This window comes from Octodon degus, unplaced genomic scaffold, assembly GCF_000260255.1.
Source record: "Octodon degus isolate 3935 unplaced genomic scaffold, OctDeg1.0 scaffold00024, whole genome shotgun sequence".
Lineage (NCBI taxonomy): Eukaryota > Metazoa > Chordata > Mammalia > Rodentia > Octodontidae > Octodon > Octodon degus.
The window spans coordinates 10,046,123-10,070,969 of NW_004524600.1; the positions used below are offsets into that span (position 1 = coordinate 10,046,123).

The window sequence follows — 24,847 nt, forward strand, 5'->3', positions numbered from 1 at the left end:
AGCGGGCGAATGCCCTGCATGCGCAAGGGCCTGGATGCAATCTCTGGTATCTTGGGGCAGGGAGGGACTATGGCTTAAAATTTTTTTAAAAAAACCTACTCCATATGCCAACTCAACAAGGAGCTGGGAAAATGTCATTGAGGTTAAATCAAGGGCAATTTGAAAATTAAAGCAGCAACCATGGGACTGGGGGTACTGCTCAACATTACATCTGAGAGGTCCTCGGTTTGATCCCCAGGACACCCCCTTACACACAGAAATACACTCAGACTCACATATACCCTCCAAACAAACAAACAAAGCCAACTTGAGTAGTAACGTATGAAAATCCTAAAAGTGAAACTACGGCAAATATTTTATTTGATGTTTCATGCTGGGTTGATTTAAACAAATAAAACAACTTTGTTGAACAGAATTTTTTCATACAATGACTATGTGTACACAGACAACCGAAAATAAGGAAAAGAACCCAAGTTAATGTTTTGACAAATTACAAGCTGTTGCTAAAGATCGTATGCTTGGATTGAAAAGAAACAGTCCAAGGGATGAATACGCTCTCATCGATCTGGGAGCTGAACCAATCTTTCTTTTAACAAAACCAACACATTACACCGGTGTAAACCGATCTTTTTTTTTTAACATTCCACATGAAAACGTGTTTCCTCAGTGTCCCTCTCTTTCTGCATTTAGTCATTACTTGTCTCTTACATGGGAAAATAAAAGTGAATTTATATTAGCAAGTGAAAGTGCAAGTTTGTACAGCTAGGCTCAGCAGCAAAAGTGAAGAGAATAATGAGAAGTGAAAAGCTGACAGCTGCCACGTGGCACGAGGGTGCCCGTGAAGGTGCTGCCCGTGGGCCACACGGTCAGTGCGCCAACATATTCCCATTGCTCTGAAACGAGCAAAACCAAATTCTTTTTTCATTTAAAGAAACATGAAATCTCCCTCCCTCCCCCTGTATAATTTGAGATCAGGTAAGGCAGTAAAGTTCCCACCATCCTTGGGGACAGCAGCAACATCCGAACGCCAGAACTAGCCCTGTATCAGCAGCAGCCTTCTGTCACAGCAACACTGGAAGGGGTGCGTCTCATAAAGCAAGCGTGCGGTGTTGTCACACTGTTTTCATTCATTCGATTTGTGTGGGAAAACCTTACAAATACATTATATACGAGGAGAGTAAATTAGGTTCTTGCTTTGCAAAAAAATAACTTTTTTTTCCTTCACATTTTAAAACTTGTTAGGATGCTTTTGTAAAAGGAGCTGCAAGAAGAATTCGACACTAGGTTCACAGAATGTCCACATACAAGGTGCATTTACAAGAACCTGGTAGTCTGCCTATAATTTGCCTCTACAAATAGAGCTTTTTGCAACAATATTTAAACAAACAGGTTTAACTTAAACACCTCCTCTAGTCATTCTACTTGTAGAGAAAAGAGGTACTTATTTTTCAAGTATTATATTGTAAAAGTGATTTTTTTTTCCAATGTTATATGTCAAGCTTCTAAGAACAAAATATCTCTGTGAAAAATCATGCTTAGTCAGCCTATTTTGGAGTCAAATGCTCTTGTCTTTTAAAGAATGCAGAAAAATATCGATTTGCTAAGAAGGAACACACTGGAAAAAGCCATTTTAAAGTACTGCAGAACAAGGAGCATTTATTTCTTTCTGTTGGCGAAAATTATTAGAAAAGCTATCCAGTCTGTTTGTTGTTAGCTGGTTTTAAAAAGTCATTCCAAAATGATGGTCAAGCAATCTTTAGAAAACTGGAGGAGGGGATGCTCCTGTGTGGCATGAAAGCGATTCCATTAATCGTGGAAACTCTTACTCAATTTCTGCTTTGGTGCATCAGAACAAGTGCTCATATAACTTCTAGGAGAGGAGACAGAAAAACCACAGATTAATGTGACACTTACTTAAAAGTTAATGAAAGAAAATGACAGTGACATTTACACTTCCAAAATATTACCATGTTGTTATATAGATTGTCTTATCTGAGCACAGGCGATTGATTGTCTTACGATTCACAACCTTACACTGAATTGAATTCTACTATTTCAAAAGAAAGCACATGGGCTTTCCTTTATTCCAGTCGAGGCCATATTACTTACTTTTCCACCTGCATATATCAACTGTAGGTTTCTCGGAGGTTGGGGATCTAAACATTCATGGGTTGATATCCTTGGTACCCAATAGTTGGGGTTCCAGGGAAGGGGAGGGGCATGAAGGGAAAGGAAGGGAAGCGAAGAACAGTGGAAATGGATCCATCAATAACTGACAAGGTGATTTAATAGGATCTGCCAGAAGGAGAAAATCACATGAACTCCCTCCTGCCATGAGCCTGTGACATGACAAAGGAGAAAAACCACGCCGCCACATGTCCAGCAACGTGGCACCAGACTGTTCCTGAAGGCTTAAGAATCAGAAACTCAGACCAGGGAGGCACTTTGGGACCTTTCACAGTCCAAAAAGTGGGGTGCACCAACGTGAAATTCCATGCTCAGGGTCAAGTACATTAAAGGAGCAAAGAAGGGAAGCTGGTGGGTGTTCAGCACGACTTGCTCACCTGCTTGTAAGTTTATTTGCTATGGGTTCAGAGATGGAATCTCAACGGCAAAGCAATCTGGCTGCAAATAATTCTATACTGACTCCATTTACACATCTTGCATTTTTGAGTCAATTTTGTTTGTAACAGTACAAACAGATATAATCAGAACGTAAAACTGACCTACTAGGAAAAGAAGTCAACCAAATTCAGACAGGTTGAAAAGGCAGCTGGGATTATCTATTCTAAGGTGAACCCTTTAGAGACAAGTGCCCAAACTAACTGCAAACCAAAATCCACTTACCTGTTATGATGTGCTGATACTATAATTAAACCTGAACACTGAGGTTTTTGTGTATAAAAAATAATTCACATGTTAAAAGGAAAACACAATGACAGAACTTTTGGTAACAAAAATAGCCTGCTGTGGCACCTTTCATAGGTTTGCCACCCTTGATATATAGTCACTTAGGAGAGACCCTAAGGCTTAGTATGATCCTAGTTTGGAGAACTGTTCTTATCACCTAAATATTAACTATCCATCACATTATACTATTTATTTTAATTAATTAATTTATTTATTTTTGGCGGGACCGGGGATTGAACTCAGGCTCTTGCGCCTTATTCCACTGAGCCATCTCCCTGGCCACCACATTATACTTTAAAAAGGCAATAACTTATGACCCAGATTGCCAAGCCCAAAGCAGGGAAAAGTGGTAGGAGAACAAAAGGGAAGCCTTAAGTCTCCAAAGACTTGAGAAAAAGAGAAAAACACCCAACCTCTTCTCAGGTGGGCAGAACTAGACCAAATGGACTGTCCATTATGGGGCACGGCCTTGTCTGACACAAAGCACCACTTGACAGTGACAGTGACCCTGAAAGCTGCTGGCGGGGTGCTGTGGACTGAGAGGGAAGGCAGAGCGGCTCTAGATGAAGTTCAGCTTCTGTGACCAGTCAGAGTGGAGAAGGTGAGAGTCCACCCCCTCTTGGGTGTGTGTCACATTTCTGTTGGTCCCAAAAGGGAGTGCAAGGCACGCTTACCTGCGGTCTGTTGTGTTTGAACACCATCTACCTGAGGCAGGGGCCCAAGTGTCCCTTCCTCACTGAAGGCCAAAATTGGATTCAAAGGAATTTCTGGGTTCTCCCTGTTGATGACATCTAATCTTGATGGCTTGGATCCAATAGGTAAGGTTATACTTTCTTCAAAATTTTCATTCTCCATAGATACTCCATTTTCATTTGGTTGTCTTTCCAAATTCGGAGCACTGAGGAAATTGACAAATCAAAACAGAAATGAGTCAGTACTCACATTTGTAGAACAACCAAAAGTTATTTTATAATAAATAGACTTCTCACTTTATAGTAAAAACAGACTGACTGATCACATCATTACTGGTGAATTATGTTGTATTTGTATTTTCAGTTACTTCTTAAAAATCTGGCCTTGCAATAAAGCCTATTGAAATGGACAACTTATCACTTCAAAAGATCACCATCAATGGAGTGGCTCCTAAGTGGGAACTTCCTTCAAAGATGAGCAGGTCCTGACTCCCACTGAAGGAGTACACTGTTACAGTATGTGACTGTGGTGGCACAGAGACGAAAAGGTTACTCAAGAGATGAAACTTGGGTCTGAACAGCAAGAGGCCCACGGAGGCCACTGACAGCACCCAGAGCTGGGGAGCCTCCCGGGAGTAGCATCAAAGCCCAGAACTTTCTGGTTTTTATTTAGAATATCAGTGTAAGAGAAAAAAAAAAAAAAAAAAAAATTAAAAAGAAGAAAAAGCAGTTTGAGCCAGGAGCCATCTCAAGACTAGATAGTTTTTTGGGGAAAAGGGAAGCACCAGGGCCAAACACAGCATGCCTTGCTGATCTAACTCATTGAATCATTTACTCTTCAGAGCCAGTGTGCTTTTGCCGCACAGTTTAACCAGCCACTCCTTGGCCAAGTCCCTCATAGTAGTGATCTGCACAGAGACAGCCACTGGATACAGTGCTAGGTGCATAACTGCTCCTCTTTGCTGTTTCTTTTGGACCTCATTAAGTTAGTTTCATTAAGGGTCTCACTAAGGGTCAAACTCCTGATCTTTCTGCCTCAGTCTCCCAGTGCTGAGGCTACAGGTAGAGGCCATCATGCCAAGCCTTTATTCAAGGTAAGGGGTTTCACTATGTTGCCCTGGATAGTTTCAAACTCCTGTGTTCAAGTGATCTTCCTGCTTGACCTCCCAAGTGGCTCGGACTGCAGGCATGTGCCATTGTGCCTGGCTAGCCGCAAACACACGATCTCTTGCTTTCTGCTCCTATGCTGTTCTCAATAAACCGTTTTGTGAATTTCTTGGCTATTCAAATTTTGGGGGGCCGAGGAGATAGTTCAGTAGAATAAGCACCTACCTGGCAAGTGCAGGGTCGACTTCAATCCTTGGTACCACACACACACACACAAATTTGGACCTCCTTTAGTATCCCTAGCTTTCTAAAATGCTTGTATCATTTCATCTATGTAAACTGTTCAAGAACTTTGTTTTTTTTTCAATTGATAGTGTCTCACTATGCAGCCCAGGTTGGCCTTGAACTCAGTATGTGGTGCAGCCTGGCCTTGAACTCATGATGTTCCTGCCTTATGGTCTTGATTGCTGAGGCCTGCAGGCACGTGTATGCTCAGCAAGACCAAACATTTGTTAGGTTTTTTCGTAATTACGTAATTATCAATTCATTATAAAAACCTACATATATAATGCATACTTCATTGGAAGTCTTTTAAAATATATTCAATATGAAAATATAGAAAGAGACATCTTTGTTGTTTTTTGTTTTTGGTACCAGGAATCAAACTCAGGACCTTGTGCTTGCCAGGCCAGTGCTGTGCTGCTGAGCTAAATCCCCCACCTGAAAGGAGTCATATCATTACCTTTTTTTGTATTTTAGGGACGGATCTACAGGGTGTTCAGGGTCTCACTATTAGATTGGACTCATAGTGATCCACCTGCTTACAGCCTCCCAAGAGCTGGGCTTACAGGCACACACCACCACACCCAGTCTCTTTGCTCCACTGTGCACAGTTTCAAGGCCAGCATGGCATGTGGCACTGAGGATTGAACCCAGGTCCTTGCACTTGCCAGGCAGGCACTTAGACCACCGAGCTATCTCTCTAGCCTCTCCAAAGCCTCTCTTCCTTGGCTGTCTTAACCCCTGGTCTCTTGTAGGTCTATATGTGTTTGGTTGAAACAGCAATGGTCACACTCAGATGTGAGTCATCCACTGCCTTCATCTCCCCACTTCACACCCACCTGTTCTTCTTAGCAATCGGAGGCCTAACTGTGTCATATGGTTTGGACAAGCGGCCAGTTCAGGGAACAAGGAGACCGGCAGAAATTATGAACACTGGAGTCACTGGGGTTATGGATTACAAATCTGTGTGACCTCTTAGGAGCACGAGCTTTTGAACTCCCATCCAGAGGTCAAAGGTTGGATGTAAAATTCTTTAATATTTCACCCAGATCCTGTTCAGAAAAGGGCCAGGGCCATGCCCTGGCGGGGCTTATGGCTCAGCACAGCCAGGCCATTATTTCTTGATGCATGGTAACCATGTTATAAGACGTATTTTGTATTGAAAGTGATCCATCTCATTAAGTCACTAAGGTATCCAGGCCGTAATTTGTGATTTTCCTGCGACAAGCTTCCCAGAGCGCTAGGATTAGAGGTGTGTGCCACCACGCCTGGCAGGCCAGTGCACCTGTTGTCACTCCTATATTTTGGTGTTTATACCTGACACTAAATCAGACCTACTCATAGTGTTAGGTGAGAGGGAAAAATAGGTCTACGTTCACCCCAGTGGTCTGACGGGGATCATACCACATGTATGACAAAGGATAATTTATTCTTTGGACAAAGATGGATGCCAATAGTAGTGCGTTTTGGTTTACTACAAACTGTTGATTTTATTCCATGCAGAGAAGACTAAAGAAAACATTATCTGTGTATCATTTTATATAATAAAATTATGTTTTAGATTCTTATATAATGATTAATTTCTTGGGGATTTTGCTACGGAATACAATTGGCTAAGGCAATTTCTTTTGCTTTCCTCTTTTTTTTAGAGGGAGGGGCTTGAACCCAGGGATGCTGTTCCAACTGATTTTTTTTTTGAGATAGGTTTGCCAACTTGCCCAGGCTGGCCTAGAACCTGTGATCTTGCTGTCTCAGGCTCCCAAGTAGCTGGGATCACTGGCACAATCCCCTACTGGACAAATTCATTTTCTTGATCAGACAGAAGTATCACTAGTTTAGTAAACTGTAGTATATATTGCCTGCTCTCTATCAAAATAGAACTTTTTTTTTTTTTTTTTTTGGATTTTAGGGAAGGTTCTCCAGGGTATACGGGGTCTCACTACTAGACTGGACTTGTAGTGATCTGCCTCTTTACAGCCGCCCAAGAGCTGGAATTACAGGCGTGTGCCACCATGCTCAGTCTCAACCGCCATCTGACCCATGTGCTGGTGGCGGGGCCAGCACAGTAGGCCTGGAGATCAAATCCCCAGCCCCTGAGCCTGCTTGTAGGTGCTTTAATCTGCTGAGCTATTTGGCTGGCTCTTCAAAACAGAATTCTTTTCTGGGTGCTTTTTATGCTTTCCTAAAAATCCCTTAAGTCAATGACTTGAAATAAAAAACTATAGCAAGTAGGAATATATTTTATTTGAAAGTAAAACTGAGGGGGAAATGGCTCAGCAGAATAAGTGCTTCCCTGGCAAGCGCCAAATGCAAGGGCCTGAGTTCAATCTCTGGTTCCGCGGGGAAAAAAAAAAAAAAGAAACAAAATTAAACTAAACTAATACCAGAAATGGTAAAAAGTATCTTCCCCTATCTTTTGTTGCTGCCAGTTACATTATAAAATATTGTGTAAAAAAATATTGTGTAGTATATGTTTTTAGATTAAGAAAACAATTTCAGGGCTTTCAATTTTATTTATTTATTTATTTATTTTTTAAATATTTATTTATTTATTTATTTATTTATTTATTTATTTTGTGTGTGGCCAGCTCAGCCCACCAGGGGGCGGGGCTGGCTGGCATGTGGTGCTGGGGGATTGAACCGCGGTCCCTGTGCTTTGCTTAGCTTAGCTTGTTCTAAATAGGTGCTTTAGACCACTGAGCCATCTCACCAGCCCGTGGGCTTTCAATTTTATACTGGTAGCAAATACCCTCACACTACAGATTAAAAATTTCTAAAATAATTTCAGTAGATTCCACAATTTTTAAGAAGTCCTAGCTAAAATTTTTGAACATTACTAAAAATATTTCTCCAAGTTCTCCATGACTAGATATCTAGGCACAGGCTAAACTTTTTTTTTTAGTATTTATTTATTACGTACAGGGTCTCCCTAAGTTCAGACTTCTAGCGGTCCTCCTGCCTTAGCTTCCTCAGCACTGGGTTTATAGGTGTGCACCACCATGTCCTGTCTTGGGGCTGGCACGGCAGGCAGTACCAGGGATCGAACCCGGGTCCTTGTGCTTCCCAGACAGGCGCTTAGACAGCTGAGCTATCTCCCCAGCCCCAGGTTAAAGTTTTATTTACTTTTTATTTTCTTTTTTGTTTTTACTATTTTCTTTTTTGGTTCTGGGAATTGAACTCTGGGCCTCATGCTTGCTATACTTTTTTATTTAAAAAAAATGCTCTTATGATACTATTGATAGAAATACCAGGGAAGAGAAAAGGAACTTTTTCTCTCAGCAGTACTGGGGATTGAACTCAGAGTCTTTGCCCTGAACCACACCCTCTGCCTTTTCCTAAATTTTTATTTTGACACAAGGTCTTCCCGAGTTGCTAAGTTGCTCATGCTGGGCTCAAATTTGAGATCCTCCTGCTTCAACCTCCCAGACTGCTGGGACATAGGCATGCACCATCATGCCTGGTCTAGCTCTTCTTTTAATTATTGTTAGGGATTATCTGATTCTACATTAAGAAGTTCTGCTATCATAAAAGTATCAGTATCTAAATTATTATTATGGATAAAATCTGTGACTCATTATAATATTACATATGTTTCAAATATAACTGTCTTATGCTATTAAAGGATCAGGATATCCAGATCAGGTTAAACACATACAGAGAAAACTAACAAATTACCTCCTACAATTTTAATAGTTATTAAAAAAAGATACTAACTCTTTTTCTTAGAGTACAGAGTTCTAAGCAATTTCCAAACTTAATGACCCTAGCCAGGCATAATGGTGCATACCTGGAATCCTAAGAATCAGGAGGCTGAGGCAGGCAGGCTGCCATGAGTTCAAGGCCAACCTTGGCTATGTATTGGGTTTAAGGCCTGAACATGATAGCAAGATTTTGTCTCAAAAAACCTGAAAGCAAAGCAAAACAAAACAATCCCCCAAATTAATAGCCCCAGTAAAAATAAAAATAAAAGAGATCATAATGTTAAAACTTTGAAATTCTGCCAGGCCCAGGAAATTCTGGAGGAGTAAAAACAGGGCTTTGGCGTGATATATGCCAAGGTGCAGTGGATGGACTCACCTCTCCACAGTCACTTCGGGTTGGTGCGAGGTGACCACGTGTGGGCTAGTGGCTGGTTCTCCACTTGCTGGCGAGTTTGCCCTACACGGAAGTACAGCTTCCTCTGTGTGTAGCAAAGGAGAGAACAAGGTTGCTAACACTCTCGCATTGAACCCAGCGCCCCAAGAACCACCACACTCAGATTATGTTCTGACTGAGTCACTTCAATTCTTACCTCATTTTCCTCATGGGTACTGGTACCTACCCCATGGGCTACTGTGAAGAGTAAACAGAGCACTACATGTGGAGAACCCAGAACAGCTCTTACCCCATTGCGAGGGATGAAATACATGCTACTGTTACTTCTGTTTACACTAAATTGGCTGTGGACAGAAAGTAAATAGTGAAACCACAGCATCTGATGAGGACAGCCGTAAGCAGACTTGATTGGTTGGACTCCAGACATCTCCCCAGAGGCAGCCACAGCAATCGCCATAGATACCAGAAGTGGTACAAAAGATTCTTACAAACTCAGCTTAGATCTAGCTATGTATTATTTAGAACGATGAGGATTTCTTTTTCTTTTCTTCCTGTATTTTAGGGAAGGGTCTACACGGTGTTCAGGGTCTCAACTACTAGATTGGACTCGCAGTGATTCTCCTGTTTACAGTCTCCCAAGTGCTGGGATTACAGGCATGTGCCACCACGCCGTCTCAGTGCGCCGTGGGGGTGGGGCCAGCAGGGCAGGCCCGGGGATTGAACCCCTGCCCCTGAGCCTGCTTGCAGGTGCTTTAATCCGCTGAGCTATTTGGCTGGCCCTTCAAGTTTCTTTTTTTTTAAAAAAAAACTTATATCACATTTATACAAGTGCTGATAAACATGGGCCTATCAAAGTTCAACTTCTTTCTTGCCTTTGTTTTGTTTTGAATTGAGCACAAAGAGTATTCAAAGAACAAATGGGAATAACAGGAAGGGGTAAAATGAGAACCAAAGTGAGGCCTCAGCCAGACAGACTGTGGCCTCAGCCCCTCTGATCCTCCTCTGGGCCAGGGCACAGCTCATGGGGATGCTCTGATGACTCGCTTCAGCCCGCAGTGACTAGGAAGTTCTCAGAGCATGCTAAAATGCAACCGGATTAGCAGGCAACCACTGGATTGTTTGCCAAGCAAGTGTTAACTATGACATCTATAAAAGAGCATGAAAGCCCCACCATAAAGGAATCATGCCATGCAGAAACAATAAAAAAAAAAAAAAAGAAAGGAAAAAGAAACAACAATAGTCTCTACTAAAATAAACCAAATGCCAGTCATGGCTTATACCTCTAAACCCCTAGATTTAATGTTACTTGATGCAATCATTTGGTTTCATCTTTGAGTCAGCCCCGTGGGGGAACTCTGAACTTTGTTTTGAAACAGAGAAATAAGCAGATGGACAGCTGGCCCTGTCTTTTCAGAATGACTGCAAATGAGCAAAGAGCACTGACTGGGGAGCTATCTACACACTACCTATCACACCATCCAGGCGGCCCTGCAGAAGAAGCTGGTGCACTGGGTGCCAGCCGCCTGGGCTTAAGCACCCCCTGGGGAGGAGGCTGGCCAGCACGCAGAAGGGCTTGTTGGCTCCAAGAGAAAGCATCTTCTATCTTCCAAGACTGCAATGGAAATTAAGGGAATGTATGGAAGACTGGCCAGGGGTGGCAACACACGCTTGTAATCCCAGTACTCTGGGAAGCTGAGGTGGAAGGAATGCCAATTGTGAGCCCAGCCTGCACAACTTAGTGACTTAGGGAGAACCTGCTTTAAAATAAAAAATGTTGGAGATGCTGCTCAGTATAAAAGACTTGGGTTCAATCCTGGCATCCCCTTTGCCTTCCTGAAGGGGACACCAGGCTGAAAGATGTATGTGATGCAAAGGGCATTTTAACAACATTAAATGGATTGGAGCAATAAAAGAAGACTAATTTCATTTTTTAAAATGACAGTTGAAGAAACCAATGATTTCAAACATTAGGGCATAAGAACAACTTCCAAATAAATTTCAATAACTTTTCTACTTCATATGTAAAAACAGAATTAAAAGAAAGGACTTTGTTTTGAGGAACCAGCGATTAAACTCACGACCTTGCGCTTGCCAGGCAAGCACTTATTCTACTGAGCTATTTCCCAGGCCCCCTAAGAAGGGACTTTTAAATCTTTCTTCTGAGGATTACCATAAATACATGTTGTCAAAACGTGTAAATGTAAAGGCTTTATGGAAAACTGCGAAGGCAGTCTCCCCAAAGTTTCTTTGAGGCACCCCGTGGGCCTGTTTTCACCCTTACCACTAACCCTTGAACAGACTGATCTCCAAAGTGAATTTAAGCATTTTCTATGTCAAGAGCTATGAGAAATACCTGATCCTCCAGCAAGAGCTCCTTTGGCTATGTCACCATTTCTCTGGTCAACGGTTTTCTACCAAAAACAAAAAACAGCAAAAAAAGGAGGCTTTAAAAAATTTTAAAGTGAAAGTAAAGAGAGTTTCGAGTACTTGCCTTGCTTGCCCAAGGCCCTGGGTTCAACCCCCACTATGGGAGTCAGGGAAGGTGAAAGAAAAAAATTATCAGAGCCCTCCAGGGTAGTTAGCAAAGGGCCCTCGGTACCTTCTCTGCGCCTTCTGTCCTCCTGGTTCTCTTCATGATCTCCTCAAGCCGCTGCAAGAAGGGGGAGCGAGTGAGAGCACGCCCACCTGTCATCTCATGCAGCTCAAGGCCTTTAGCTGGCTTCCCACTCAGAATTAACCAGGCAGCTCGCGGGGCTCTGCCCCGCGACGGTACCTTCTTGCGCTCCAGGCGCTCCTGCTCCTCTCTCTGGAAGTGTTTCTCCCGTTCCTGCCGGACCCTCTCAGCTTCCTCCCGAACCCGGGCTTCTTCTTCCTTCTGCAAACAAGAAGGGGTGTCGGCACCGAGGCTGTTTCCACCCGGGATCGGGTGCCACCCACCCCCGCACGCCACTGCAGGGGCTGGGCCGGACGCACCTGCTTCTGGGCGCGCTCGTTCTCCGCGCGCTCCCGCTCCAGGCGCAGCTGCTCCTCCTTCTGGGCCTGCTCAGCCTCCAGCCTGCGGGCCTCCTCCTCCCGGCGGGCCCGCTCCTCCGCCACCCTGAGAGCCAATTGCTCCTTCTTCTGTCTGGAGAAAGAAAAACAGAGACACGTGAGGGGGATGCCCAGAGGTCAGGCCTGAGTCCATAGGCAACGCATGGAGAACTCCTTGTGGTCCAGCGGGAAACACCTGCTTGGGTGTGTTCATGGTCAAGGACAAAATGGGAAGTCATGCTTTGTTTTTTGTCCTCCCTTCCCAGCTTCTGTGGGCCTGTGGTAATAAACCGAAGCAAGATGGAACCGCTGATATTTTGGGGAGCTATGATTTAACTGCGTGTATCTTTAAAGGTTGAGACTTGCCCCATGAGCTGGCGCATGTCTGTGATCCCAGCACTGTGGGAGGCTGAGGCAGGAGGATTATAAACTGGAGTGTGGACAATGTAGCGAGACTGTCTCAAAAACTAAAATCAAAGGCTGGCGATGTAGCTCAGTGCAAGACCCTGGGTTTAGTCTCTAGCACTGCCTACAAAAACCAAAGTAAAAAGAACTATACTAAGAATAGGGAGATAGATATTTTGTAAAAGGGAAGGGAGCCAAGATATAGGGTGGGGGGCAGGAGGACAGGATAAGAAAAGAATTAAGGTGTGTTTGGTACATGTTCCAACTCTCCACAAGCAGAGTGATCATTATATACTGACAACATAAAATAAATAAATACATAAACAAAGGGCCTGGCCCGATTGCTAGGTGGACTAAAGCGCCTGCTTAGGGAGATGCAGGGGCCAGGATTCGATCCCCAATGTGCAGAGTGGGCCTTCCCTCCAGGGTGCACCCAGACAGCGATTGGATTGAGGCTGGGCATGGTGGCGCGCGCCTGTAATCCCAGTGCTTGGGAGGCAGAAGACAGGAGGATCACTATGCCTGGGATCCACGTGGTGAAACCCTGCAGACTCTGTACTAAATACATAACCCCTCCCCGCAAAAAACCTCAAAAAACAAAAACTTGTAGTGATATGAGCCAGAAGCTTACTGTCCTGAGGGAGTAAGGAACAAAGCACAGAGCCTAAGCAAACCAGCCCCTTGAAATTCTGGTAGGGCTGGAGACAAAGTAACAGATTCCTGGAGAAGGCGCCTGACTGTTCTAGTTCCTTTACCTGGGAAGTTACCAACCAGTGATATGTAGACTTCAGAGTTTGGTGAATGCGCAAAGGGGATGTAAACAGCAGTTTGTTTACACCAAATTAGTTACGCACATTACTTAGCCTGTTTTAGCCCAATAAATGTGAGAAGTTTTGGTGGTGCCAACTGGTATGGGACTAAGCTCAAGTGGCTGTATTAATCCAGTTTTCTCCTTGTTTCTTTTGGCTCTGGCTGATAACACACAACAAAACTTTAAAAACTTAAAAAAAAAATTAAAGCCTCAGACTTGTATAACCCACATGATGGCACTTTTTAGTGACAAATTTGAAGTATCCCACTGCGGAAGAAAATCTTTGTAAGTAAATAAGGTTACTATGTTCCCCCCTAGGAACAGGAGGGACAAAGCCCACACTAGGGCTCCACTGGATAAGACGCAGGCTGTGTCCACGGAGGAGGCCCACCCGGGAGCAGCTCTATTTGTCTGAAGAACGATGATATTGACATTAGCCTTATTAGGGCCAGAAGGTGACGGAGAAAGTAAACCGTCCCAAGCATACTGTCTGGCAGTCATGGAGTGCTTAAATCTCACACTGCTCCCTGAGAGATTTACCTGAAAGAAAACATGAGTATTTATTATGTGGCTTTAAAATGATAACTACACAGCTAATAAAAACCTAAGACTGGAGATTCGGTAAGTAAAAACGGAGACCGCAGAAGGGCATCTCTGCTTTGATTATAATCAGGTAAGTATGTATTTCCTTACGTGCGTCTGTGTACGTACCCATGACCTTCTCACACCTTTCTAGATGGTTCAGACTAGTAAGGGCCAGCCAAAATTACACAACTAGGGAGGTCTGTAAGACTATGAATATAGCTTTTTGAGATGAGGTTTGGCTCTTCCTGTGTAGTTCAAGCTGGCTTTAGATTCACTATATAGGCCAGCCTGGCTTCAAATTGCAGTGATCCCCCTGCCTCAGCCTCTTTAGTGGTGGGGTTATAGGAATGTGTCCTATGCTTCGCCACATTTTCTTCTTTAAACCTTTCTCCACCATTACTGCACTGTCACTAGTAAGAAAATGCAATTCAAAGGGTTTTTCTTGGTTAAGGAACACTAGGCCAGCTGTTCTGAAAGGTTCCCTTTTGTCACATTGCCACTCTCTTCTTCAGGTGGAAGACTTCACACAAGGCACCACTGATGTCCTGTCACCATCACCCCTCTCTTTACCTTTCCAACTCTTCTTTCTCCCTCTTCTCTCTTTCCTCTTTTTCTCTCTGCTCTCGGGCTAGCCGCCTCTTCTCAGCCAGTAGCCGTGTGGCCTCTTCAGGGTCCGTGGTGCCTGCGGAGACCTTAGGAGCAGCACTGGTGGTCATAGTGGACGGTGCAGCAGGGACAGAAGCTGGGGCTGGGAGTGTGGCAGGGACAGCAGCTGGAGCTGAAGCTGGAGCTGGAGTCAGAGCTGGAGCTGGGGCCGGGGCCGGGGCCGGAGTAGGCGCCTGCGCTGGAGCAGCTGTACAAACAGGTATAAGAAGAAACCCCGTTGGAAACAAAACCCAAAGAACATAACAAAAACTAGCATTCTCACTAGAATTAATCATTATCGAAGGGCATGTTTATTACTGTGTGTTCTCACGGTTTCACTGTATCCTATCTGTAACCAAGCAACAGGTAACAAAAAGCTGTGTGTATGTGAGACCCGACAAAGCTTACACTCTGTCACCAAGCCTGATTGTAACGGTGGTCAAATCAGTTAGCAACATCTAGCAAACAGGTACACAGAGTGGGGAGCCTTGTGTTAGATTCAGCGGCCAAGTGAAGATGTGAGCTTTCGTGTGTTTTTCATGACATTAAAAAAAAAAAAAAAAAAAAAATTCCTGCTCTTGGGTGACGATTTGTTAGCGTCAAGCTGAAGTCTTCTCTATGTTCATCCTCAGCATTTATGTCCCAGGTTGATTCAGGCCCTTTCAGACAAAAGCGTCCTGGAGCTGTCTTCAGGTCTGGGACATGGGTTTGTCAAGGGCATGCATGTGGCCTATGCTCCATCCTCACTCCACCCAGCAAGAGAGGATCGGATGTTCTCTGACTTCACTGGGATGGAGGGAGATGTGGGAGATGGTCCAGGAGGCACCCACACACTCTTGTGCCTGACTGAGCACCCTTGGGCTTTGAGCTGTGGCGCCTGGCCACTCTCAGCCCTCCTTCTTCCATTTACATTTCTACTTCTGCTCCTGAGAACTTTTATCATCTGATATTCTTGGGCACTTTCCTATTTTCATGAAGGCAAATGCTGGACCTTTCTACTCTCTCAACACTGTCATCTGTCTTGAACCAATTATTCTTTCTTTGCCCCTATCTTTGACCTGCAGTCTCAAACAGAAATATTTTGAATGAAAATAGCTTTTAACAAGAAAGTATTAAACTCCCAAGTCTAATGATGCCAGTTTCCTAAATAGAATCTGGCTGGCTTCACAGAACCACTGGGTGTTCTGGGAAAAACCTTCGACCTCTGTTAAGTGCACAGGGTAAAGCCGGTGGTCTTCAGACTCTTGGGTGCTCCGGAGTCAACCAACAGCACAGTACCTGTCAGGGTCCTGGGACCCCCACCTCCTGTTCTGATCCAGCAGGTGTGAGGTGAGGCCAGGGGGCTGCATTTCAAAAGAAAACTCAAGGGGATGGCTTTTAAAAATATTTCCATAAATTCTTTCAAAAGTTTTCCTTCAAGAGGTTGCGCCTGACACCCTGTCTTTAAGCATCCGTTCAGCCTAGTGACTTCTCATGAGTAGAGTATGACAGAAACACTGGCATGTATCTCTGAGACTGACACAATGGTTTCTCATTCTCACCACTCGGAGGCTAGCTGGGCAAGCAGGTTGTGAGGACAACAGTAACAAGGTCTACATGTCACAAAGCACAGGTCACTAGCCATGTGCAGAAGCCACTCTCTGCTGAGTCTAGAGACGGCATTTTGTTATGTAGTTTACACTGACCTTGGACTCACTATGTAGCCTAGACTGGCTTTGAGCTCATGGTGATCCCCCTGCCTCAGCCTCCCAAGAGCTGGGATTATAGGTGTGCACCACCACACCCGGTTATACTCTACTGGGTCGTGAGATGACTGTACCCTGAGAAGACAGCTCAACTACAGTCCATGGGAGACCCTGGGCCACACCCCAGTTAAGCTCTCCCCCAATTCCTGACCCAACAACCCACGTGCAATAAATGTTTTGATGTCTCAAAGCTATGAAGACTGGGCTCCTTTTTTACACAGCAATGGATAACTTTTATAACAAACAATGCTCTGTCTGCCACATTTTTTGTGAAGCCGTTAAGGACCCAGCACCATGTCTGATTGAACACACTGTGGGTCGAACATGTATTTCTGGATATATGGATATAACGAAAAATATATTTAAGATCCTCAAGTGGACCTCAGAGTAGGAAGAGAAGAAAAGCTAATAAAGCAAAAAATGAGAAGAAGAGCAAGGGTGCAAAGGAGCGGAGCCCACGTCCCAGCATGAGCCGGGTCCTTCTCACCTGTGTCAGCTTCGGGCTCCACAGGTGTGGCCTCTTCAGCTGTGGCTTCTGCAACCTTCACTAACGGTGCTCTGCCCCTCAGCGAGGGCTCATTGGCAGCGGTCTGAGGTTCCCTCTCAGGGTCTTTTTTCTCAGGTTCCACTTTGGCTTCTTTCTTGCTAGGGCGGATGTTGCCAGGGGATGGGGGCCGGGCCTGAGCAGGGGCAGCTTTCACCGAACCAGGAGGCAAGGAGGATGCCGGTCGGGGTGTGCCAGGCAAGTGTGGGAAGGACTTGGAGGGGAGCCTGGATGGCAGACAATGTGGAGATAGGACGTCAGGGCAGGTCATCGCCTGGGTCACCGGGTTACATAAAAGCAGCGCCGACAGCTAGCTACATGCACTTGTTTTTCATGTGGTAAATGCAGGTACAACTGGAGTCACTCCAGAGACCCATTCCACTGTTTCCCTTTTTCTACGTTTTAAGGAAGACTGTTGAGTCAGGTGTGGTGGGACATGCCTGGAATGCCAGCTACTTGGGAGGCTGAGACAGAACTGTCACAAGCTTCAGCCAGTCTGGGCCTTTTTTTTTTTGGTATCATAGATCGACTGAGCTATCTCCTCAGCCCTGGGCCTCTTTACCAAGAGCTTGCCTCAAAATAGAAATTAAAAAGGGCTGGTGATGTAGCTCAGTGGTAGAATTCTTGTCTAACATACAGGTGGTTGTGGGTTCAACCCCAGTACTGAAAAAATAAAAGGCTATTATTCCTTAAGTCAAAGCCAAGTTCACTGGGAGCTACAAATTCTGTACCAGGCAGCGGTTTCGTGTGTTTCACTCACCAGAGTCGGGAGGGAGCTGGTGATCTTGCTTTGGGGTGAGCTGGAGATAGAGCCCTTCGGATACCAGACGTAAGGTGGAAGGGTATATTTTCTCTGTCTCTTTTATGGCCCTAAGTTCAGAGAGAATAATTAGATTTTTCCATGAGCGAGATCACAGTATTCGACAGTGGGACTATAAATTATTTCACAGGTTTGTACAAATTTTCTAAGCTATCTCACACAAATCCATTCCCTCTCCTCAAAGGGTCCTTGTTAGTTTAGAATAGTGTAACTGGATTAACACAGGCAACACTGATAAGGTGGTTTTTTGGTGAGCAGAATATATTTATTGAGGGAAAGAAAGCTCCTGTCTGAGAGAGGGACAGGAGGGGTCCCGAGCGGGTTGTCCCCGGGAGATAAGGTGTTTTGAACATGTGATTTGGATATTTGCTTTAAAAAAAATTACACTTAAGACTTTTAGAAAGTACCTGTACTTGGTGTCTGAAATTACCTGGAGCAAAACTTCAGTATGGTTTATTCTCCACAAATGTTAAAATAAAGGCACTTCTGTTTTACAAACTTTTCATTAAACACTTATTTTTCTTTTCTAGTTCCACAGCAACTTTGTTTTTAATCCCAGAGTATAATAACATAGCTTAGCAACTAAAAAAAAAATTATAAGCCTGCTATTCCTGACATTAACTTATTTTCTCCCTATTTGGATGTTACAGAAAAATTCCTTCTTCAGCTAATATCCTCTAAGGAAATTCAGAGACACGGTGAGCATTGTTCGATATTTATACTTTTCTGCATCTGCGATACAACTGAGGTCTGAGAGTGGACTAAAACACCAGTCCTTCCCAAACTGCCAGCCAGCAATTTGGCCAGAGAGACAGCATATCCTTCCAAAGTGGAAATGGGAAGAGAGAAGCCCAGAGAAATGTTCTGAAATTTTATAATCAATCCAGACTCCACCACTCAGTATGCACAGGGCAAACTTGACCCATTCCAGGATCCAAGCACCCAGAACTTTCTATTGTGTTCTGGAACAGGAATGGAGCCTTGTGAGGGGCACATGGTGAGCACCTGCCCGGGAAGCAGACCAAGAAGACAGAGGGAAGGGATAAAAAATTATCTAGTTTCAGGGTAAAAAAGTGGGTAGTATATCTTTTTTGCCCTCCTTTCTCAAGCATCAGTTCTTCTTGCCTTCCCCTTTATTCTCCTGATGTCCCATCTGATGGCTTTTCTCCATCTTCCTCAGCAGTATCCTAGTGGACTGACTGGGAAAAGGAGGGGAAAGACAGCTAAGGGTCAAGTAATACTCACTGTCCCCCTGGAGTTTCTACACAGAAGGGTACATAGGCAGGAAGGAGCATCACAGAGTGGGTGCTGGCTTCACCCCACCTCTGGGTAAGGTGCCTGACCACCCTGTCACTCTCTATGATGCCAAAGGTAGGAGGTAGAGCCCGGCGGAGTGGGTGATGTTTTTGGGCAGCAAAAGCTAGAGCCGTCATATAGGACCTTCCAGTCTGGTTCCCAAGTTGGCAATTACACCTTGGGTAGGACAGCCCCCAGGTAGGCCCAGGGCTCCTCCTAAGGGAATTTAGGATTAAAGAACCCTAGCGGTCTCATTTTGTTTGTTTTGTTTTTCCTTAAGATATTGCCATGTGGCTGAAACCAAATCAAGGAGATATAAATGAGAAATACAATTTATGAGTGCAGAGCTGGGGGAAGCCTTTATCTATGCTTTGCTGATACAGAGACCAGGGCCCTCAGATACAGCTCAGCGGGACACTGGGTAGCCTGTGGGAAGCCCTGTATTTGATCCCCATCCCCAGAGAAACAAAATGAAGCAAACAGGAGGAAAAACAAGAGACATGAATAATGGAATGGCCCTGCATAAAAAAGACAGTCTTCATTCTATCAGCTGCCAATTACTTCTAAGTCTCCTAGGTGAAAGCCGGTCTCCTTTAACCACGTAGGGTCTGGAGGAGCAGGGGCAGAATGGTTTGGGAAAGAGTACTGAGATACCACCTCCCAAGCAGGTGTAGTGTTCTTTCGCCTCCTATGTCCCTTCACTGCTCTTAAGTGGGTGGCCTCTCTGGGCAGCCCACAGCGAAAGGCACCCCGACTCTCAGCCTGACCAGAGTTAGTGCCCCACAGCCCGTCGTCCAGTCACCTTTCCTCTTAACACTGTCCAAAATGCTGAGGGGAAGTTTACAATTTTGGAAATGAACAAGGCTGGAGGCTTTATACTTCTTGATTTTGAACCATATAAAAAAAGCAAACAAACCTGTATTACTCAAAATACTCAACAACTGGCATACAGACCAATGAGACAGAACAGTGAGCCTAGAAATAGGGCTATTTATGTATTTGTTAAAATCCCAAGATCACTCAAAGAGAAAGAACATGCCCTTCAACAAATGTGCTGGGAAAACTGGATTCACAAGATAAAGACATTGGACCTTTGCCTTATATAACATACAAACATAAACTCAAAGTGGATTACATGTCTTAAAAATTACAAAACTTCTGTAGAAAACAGAGGCAGTAAACTTCACCTCACTGGATGTGGTTCTGTCTGAACAACAAAAGCATAGCCAACAAGGCCGAAAAGAGATAAATGGAAAACATCAAACTTAAAAATTTCTATACATCAAAAAACATAAGCACTCATAGAGGCTGAGGCAGGAGGAACGCAAGCTCAAGTCCAGCCTGGGCTCTCAGTGATCTGGCGAGACTCTGTCTCAAAATAAAAAATAAGGGTCAGGGACGCAGCTCTGTTCAGCTTTCAGGACTGTGAAAAAGAATAACAACCAAAAGATAGGACACAGTAAAAGCCTACGAAGTATGAAAAATATGTGTAAATCAAACACAGGAAGCTAATGTTCAGAAAATATAAATGACTTCTACAATTCAACAACAAGCAACTTGATTAAAAAATGGGTGAAAGACTTTAGGAAACAGCTCCCCAAACAGGATAACGGCCAACATGCCTCACAGCAAGCTTGCAACATCACCTCACCCGAGGGAGATGCAAGGCAAAGCCACAATGAGCTAAGTAACTTTTAAGATTATGGTACACATGGGCTGGGAGATAGCTCGGTGGTCTAAGTGTGTGCCTGGCAAGTGCAAAGACCTGTGTTCGGCTCATGGTACCACATGCTGTGCTGGCCATGGAACGCTGGGCACCCCTGCCAGCCACTGAAACCAGGAGTGGTGGCCCACGCCTGTAATCCCAACAGTGGGGAGGCTGAGACAGGAGGATCACCATGGGTCTGAAATGAATAGTGAGACCTTGTATCCAATTAAAAAAAGAAAAAAAGATTATGGGACACAGTGTATCTACCAACTACTGTCATTTTCTATCTTGTTAAGAGGGGGCCTGCCTCTTACTTAGCTCAGTTCTTTAAGTGGCTGCTTCAACAAAGCAGTCAGGCTCAGGTTGCTGTGGTTCGATCCCCACAACTCAAGCCAGCCAAATATGCCCTGAAGGCATTTGGAGAAAAAAAAATCCTTATCTTGTTAAGAAATTTTGATTTGTTTTTTCATAGAAGAGTACTTCTTTTATTTTCTTTTTAATATCTACTTGTATTACATTAAAATTAAAAAAGAATAAAAATCAAAGTTGCTGAGACGATTCAAGAGGGAAAGGTTTTCTTTTCAAAAAACCCAGTTGGAGGAATTATGCATCCAAATTAAAAAGAAAAAAAAATTCTAGGGGCCGGGGAGATGGCTCAGTAGAACAAGCATTTGCCTGGCAAGCACAAAGGCCTGAGTTCAATCCCCGGTTCCGGGGGTGGGGGTGAGGGTGGGGGTGGGGGTGGAATTCTACCTCACATTGTGCACAAATTAAATCAAAACTGATGCACTTGAACACTTCCTAAGTAAAATTATAGAACTTCAAAAAAAATTACATTTTAGGCATTATAAAGCTATATGAAGCATCCTCTTACAAACTGAAGACCATGAGTTATCACTTCACACCCATCAGAATGGCTATCGAAATAACACATTGGTGGTAAAAACATGCAGAATCGTGGAAAATTCCCTTACGCTTTGGTGGGAATGCAAACTGGTGTAGTCACTATAGAACAGGGGGGCGATTCCTCAAAAACTAAAGCAGTTACCGTGTGACCCTCACTCCCTCTTCCAGGTACATAACCGAGAGAATGGGACTCAGTATCTCCAAGAGGCATCTGTGTACCCACGTTCATACCCATGTTGGATATCAAAATGGAAAACCACCTTCATGTACCTCATCAGATGAACACAAACCCAACATATGACCCACACGTACAATGAAATGTTATTTAGCCATAAAAAGGAAGGAAGTTTGCCAGGCACAATGGTGCTCACCTGTAATCCCAGCACTCTGGGAGCTGAGGCAGGAGGAGGATCTCGAGTTCAAGCCTGGGCAATTTAGTGAGACTTCATTTCAAAATAAAAATGAGAAAGGGCTGGGGATGGGGTTTAATGCTAAGGCCCTGAGTTTAACCTTCAGCAACAAGAACGACAACAAAATAGGAAAGAAATTCTGACACACACTGCAGCAGGAATGAATGCTGTTGACAACCTTATGCTAAATGAAATAAGGCAGTCAGAAAAATTTAATTATTTCATGAATCCACTTTGATGAAGTGTCTAAAAGCCAAAGTGCCAGAAACAGAAAGTAGAATGGCAGCTGCCAGGGGCTGAGGGGAAAGAAGTTGTTTAATGTGCAGAGAGGTTGAGCTGTGTGAGATTTTATCTATTTTGCATGCAAGATCTTAAAAGTTCTAATTGGCTGTATTACAATGTGAATGTACTTGACATCGAACTTAGAAAATGACTGTTTTTTAAAACCACAGATATATTACTGTTTGGAGACAGGGTCTGACTGTGTGACCCCGGAGGGTTCTGTCTCAGCTGCCTGAGTGCTGGGATTACATGTAAGTGTCACGACATCTGCCTAAACATTTTTTAAAAATTTAAAATTCAGCACAGCCTGTAACCCTGCATGCCGAGAGGCTGATGTAGGAGGATAGCAAGATAAGTCTTGTCTGGGTGAGTTCCTATCTCTAACTAATAAATAAAAAAATGGGCAGAGAATATGGCCCAGGGTGAAGGCCAGGGGCTCAATCTGCAGTATGAAAAAAGAAATCAGTGTGTCAGCATCATTTGCCACTTTGCAAGCGCTCATTGTGACCAGGCACGGCTGAATTCTGCGGCACAGCTCCAGGAGCCAGGCTCTGACCTTCATGTAGCTAAAGATTTGGCTGCAGAGGTTAGGGTGAGCACACACAGAGAGGAAGGCATTGAAAGAAAACAACGGAGCTTGGGATACGGGCTCACAGGCATCTCTTCTGCGCTTAGCCCTGGGCCTGCCAGCCTTCTGATTCTCTCCAAGCAGTGTTCATTTTTGGTTTTCCGTAAAAAAAGATACTTTTCCTTCAATAACTGCTCTTCTTCTCTGCTCCAGAAGCATCCCAAATGGATGCACTTCACTGCTACTTTCTGTGTACAGTGTGAATCTCTGTCACACCCACAGGCTAAAGAATCCAAACTTTGCAGAAGCTGCAGTGGCGGCGCACACCTATGATCTCATTTGGCAGGCAGCTCCCAAGTTTGAGGCCAGCTTGGGCAACTTAGTGAGACCCTGCCTCAAAAAATAAAAAGGGGTGAGGCTGTAGCTCAGTGGCAGACACCCCTAGGTTCAATTTCTAGTACTGCAAAAGCCAAAATACCTAAAACTTTGTGGACTACAACGGTGGTTTCACCTTTGGCTTATTTTCCTTTTTTTTCAGGAACGGGGATTGAACTCAGACCCTTGTGCATGCCAGGGAAGCACTTATTCTACTAAGCCATCTCCCTGGGCCCTCACTTTTGGCTTAAAGCACGACAGGCTTGATGGGGCCTGAAAGAACACCACCTATAGACAAAGCCTCAAATTCTCTCAAACCCTTGAATTATCCTTTAAGCAAAATCCTCTTAAAACATCAGGAGCTTTCTACATCAGAATTGCTCTTGGAAGGTAAAATTAAAAAAAAAAAAAAAAAGTTGCAACCCTTCATTCCAAGGGCCACACTATTATCATGACAGGGCGATGAGATGGGTGGATGGGTGAGTCCTTTAAGGCTAAGCACAGGGTCTGAAGGCCACAGAACAATGCCTTCATCTCTCAACAGATGCAAAATAAACACATAATTTAAAACAAAGATGCAGAAAGATTCCAGGAGACGAACAAATTACCTCATTGCATTTACAGCTCGGTGATTAACGTTAGCTCAGCTTCCTTGCCAGTAATAACAAGTACAAATTATATTTCTCACTTGCAAAACTTGAGTGTATAATACAGCACTGTAGCCTTTTAAAGACTGGTTATTTAGCAAACAACTCGTGTTTTTAGAATACTTTTCCCATCATATTTTAAGATGTGGGCTTTGAGAGAGATTGGCTAATAAGCAGGACAAAAGTCCCTTATCCTGGTTTTTAGTGAGGCACACCTAAGTGTGTGGCCAGCTTCTGGATGTGGTTGGGAGACAATGGCCGGGCTCACTTTCCTGTCAGGACTTTCAGGCTTTCCTGCTTTCAAAAATGGAACCATTCTGGAATTGCCCTTATTGGTACACAGACCCCTGGAGGATAAGCCAGCCACTCCTGTACGCTTGAAACAGTTTGTATCTCCAAGTTCGAATTTTGAGGAAGAGCAAGACCCCCAATCGGAGAGGAAGTGTGTGTAGGGTGCAGGGCAGCAGTGCACGGTGAGCTCCAACCATGACTGGTGGCAAGGTGGGTGTCATGGCCGCCCTGTGCTGCACCGCACAAGACCTCAGGGCAGGCTCCGCTCTGTCCCCGTCTTGCCAGGCTGCTCCCCACTGCTACTCACCGTGGTGCCATGAACAGTCCTCCTGCGCGCAGAGCCCTCGGGCGGTGTTACAAAGAGTTTGGGTCGATCCACTGGATTTCTAGAGTGTGCAGCTTTGTAGGGCATGATGATGGGGCTGCAAGATGCTGAACGAGGACAAATGGGGATAACTAGCGTGCAGATGATTGTTTTACACACAAGAGTGCCAGAGGAGCAGTTGAAGAAAGCCAAAAGCAGGTTCAGGAAAAGGAGCAAAGCAGAGATAGAGAGAAAAGTAGGAAAGGGTGTTATTACCTAAAGGCGCCAGAACCATCACGCTCAACTCTCCTCACATCCTGTGAGTCTGGGATGTGTCCAAAAGGAAGGCATGTCCAAGTAAAAAATGCGGAATATAATGCTAGCTATGT

At 44.3% G+C, this 24,847-nt stretch overlaps 1 protein-coding gene across 4 annotated transcripts in view; it reads right to left on the minus strand.

The window, feature by feature from the left end:
* Positions 1-346: 346 nt before the first annotated feature.
* Positions 347-24,847, minus strand: part of Map7 (microtubule associated protein 7) — a 181,811-nt gene continuing 157,310 nt past the window's right edge. For all 4 annotated transcript variants that reach the window (XM_023712236.1, XM_023712235.1, XM_023712234.1 and 1 more), the window contains exons 8-18: positions 24,462-24,586; positions 17,612-17,721; positions 16,795-17,078; positions 14,488-14,770; positions 12,060-12,210; positions 11,860-11,961; positions 11,686-11,736; positions 11,440-11,497; positions 9,069-9,171; positions 3,585-3,808; positions 347-1,870 (exon numbers count right to left, since the gene is read on the minus strand). In XM_023712236.1, the coding sequence (XP_023568004.1) occupies positions 1,860-1,870; positions 3,585-3,808; positions 9,069-9,171; positions 11,440-11,497; positions 11,686-11,736; positions 11,860-11,961; positions 12,060-12,210; positions 14,488-14,770; positions 16,795-17,078; positions 17,612-17,721; positions 24,462-24,586 (1,502 nt within the window). In that variant the 3' untranslated portion in view covers positions 347-1,859. The remainder of the gene's footprint in view (positions 1,871-3,584; positions 3,809-9,068; positions 9,172-11,439; positions 11,498-11,685; positions 11,737-11,859; positions 11,962-12,059; positions 12,211-14,487; positions 14,771-16,794; positions 17,079-17,611; positions 17,722-24,461; positions 24,587-24,847) is intronic.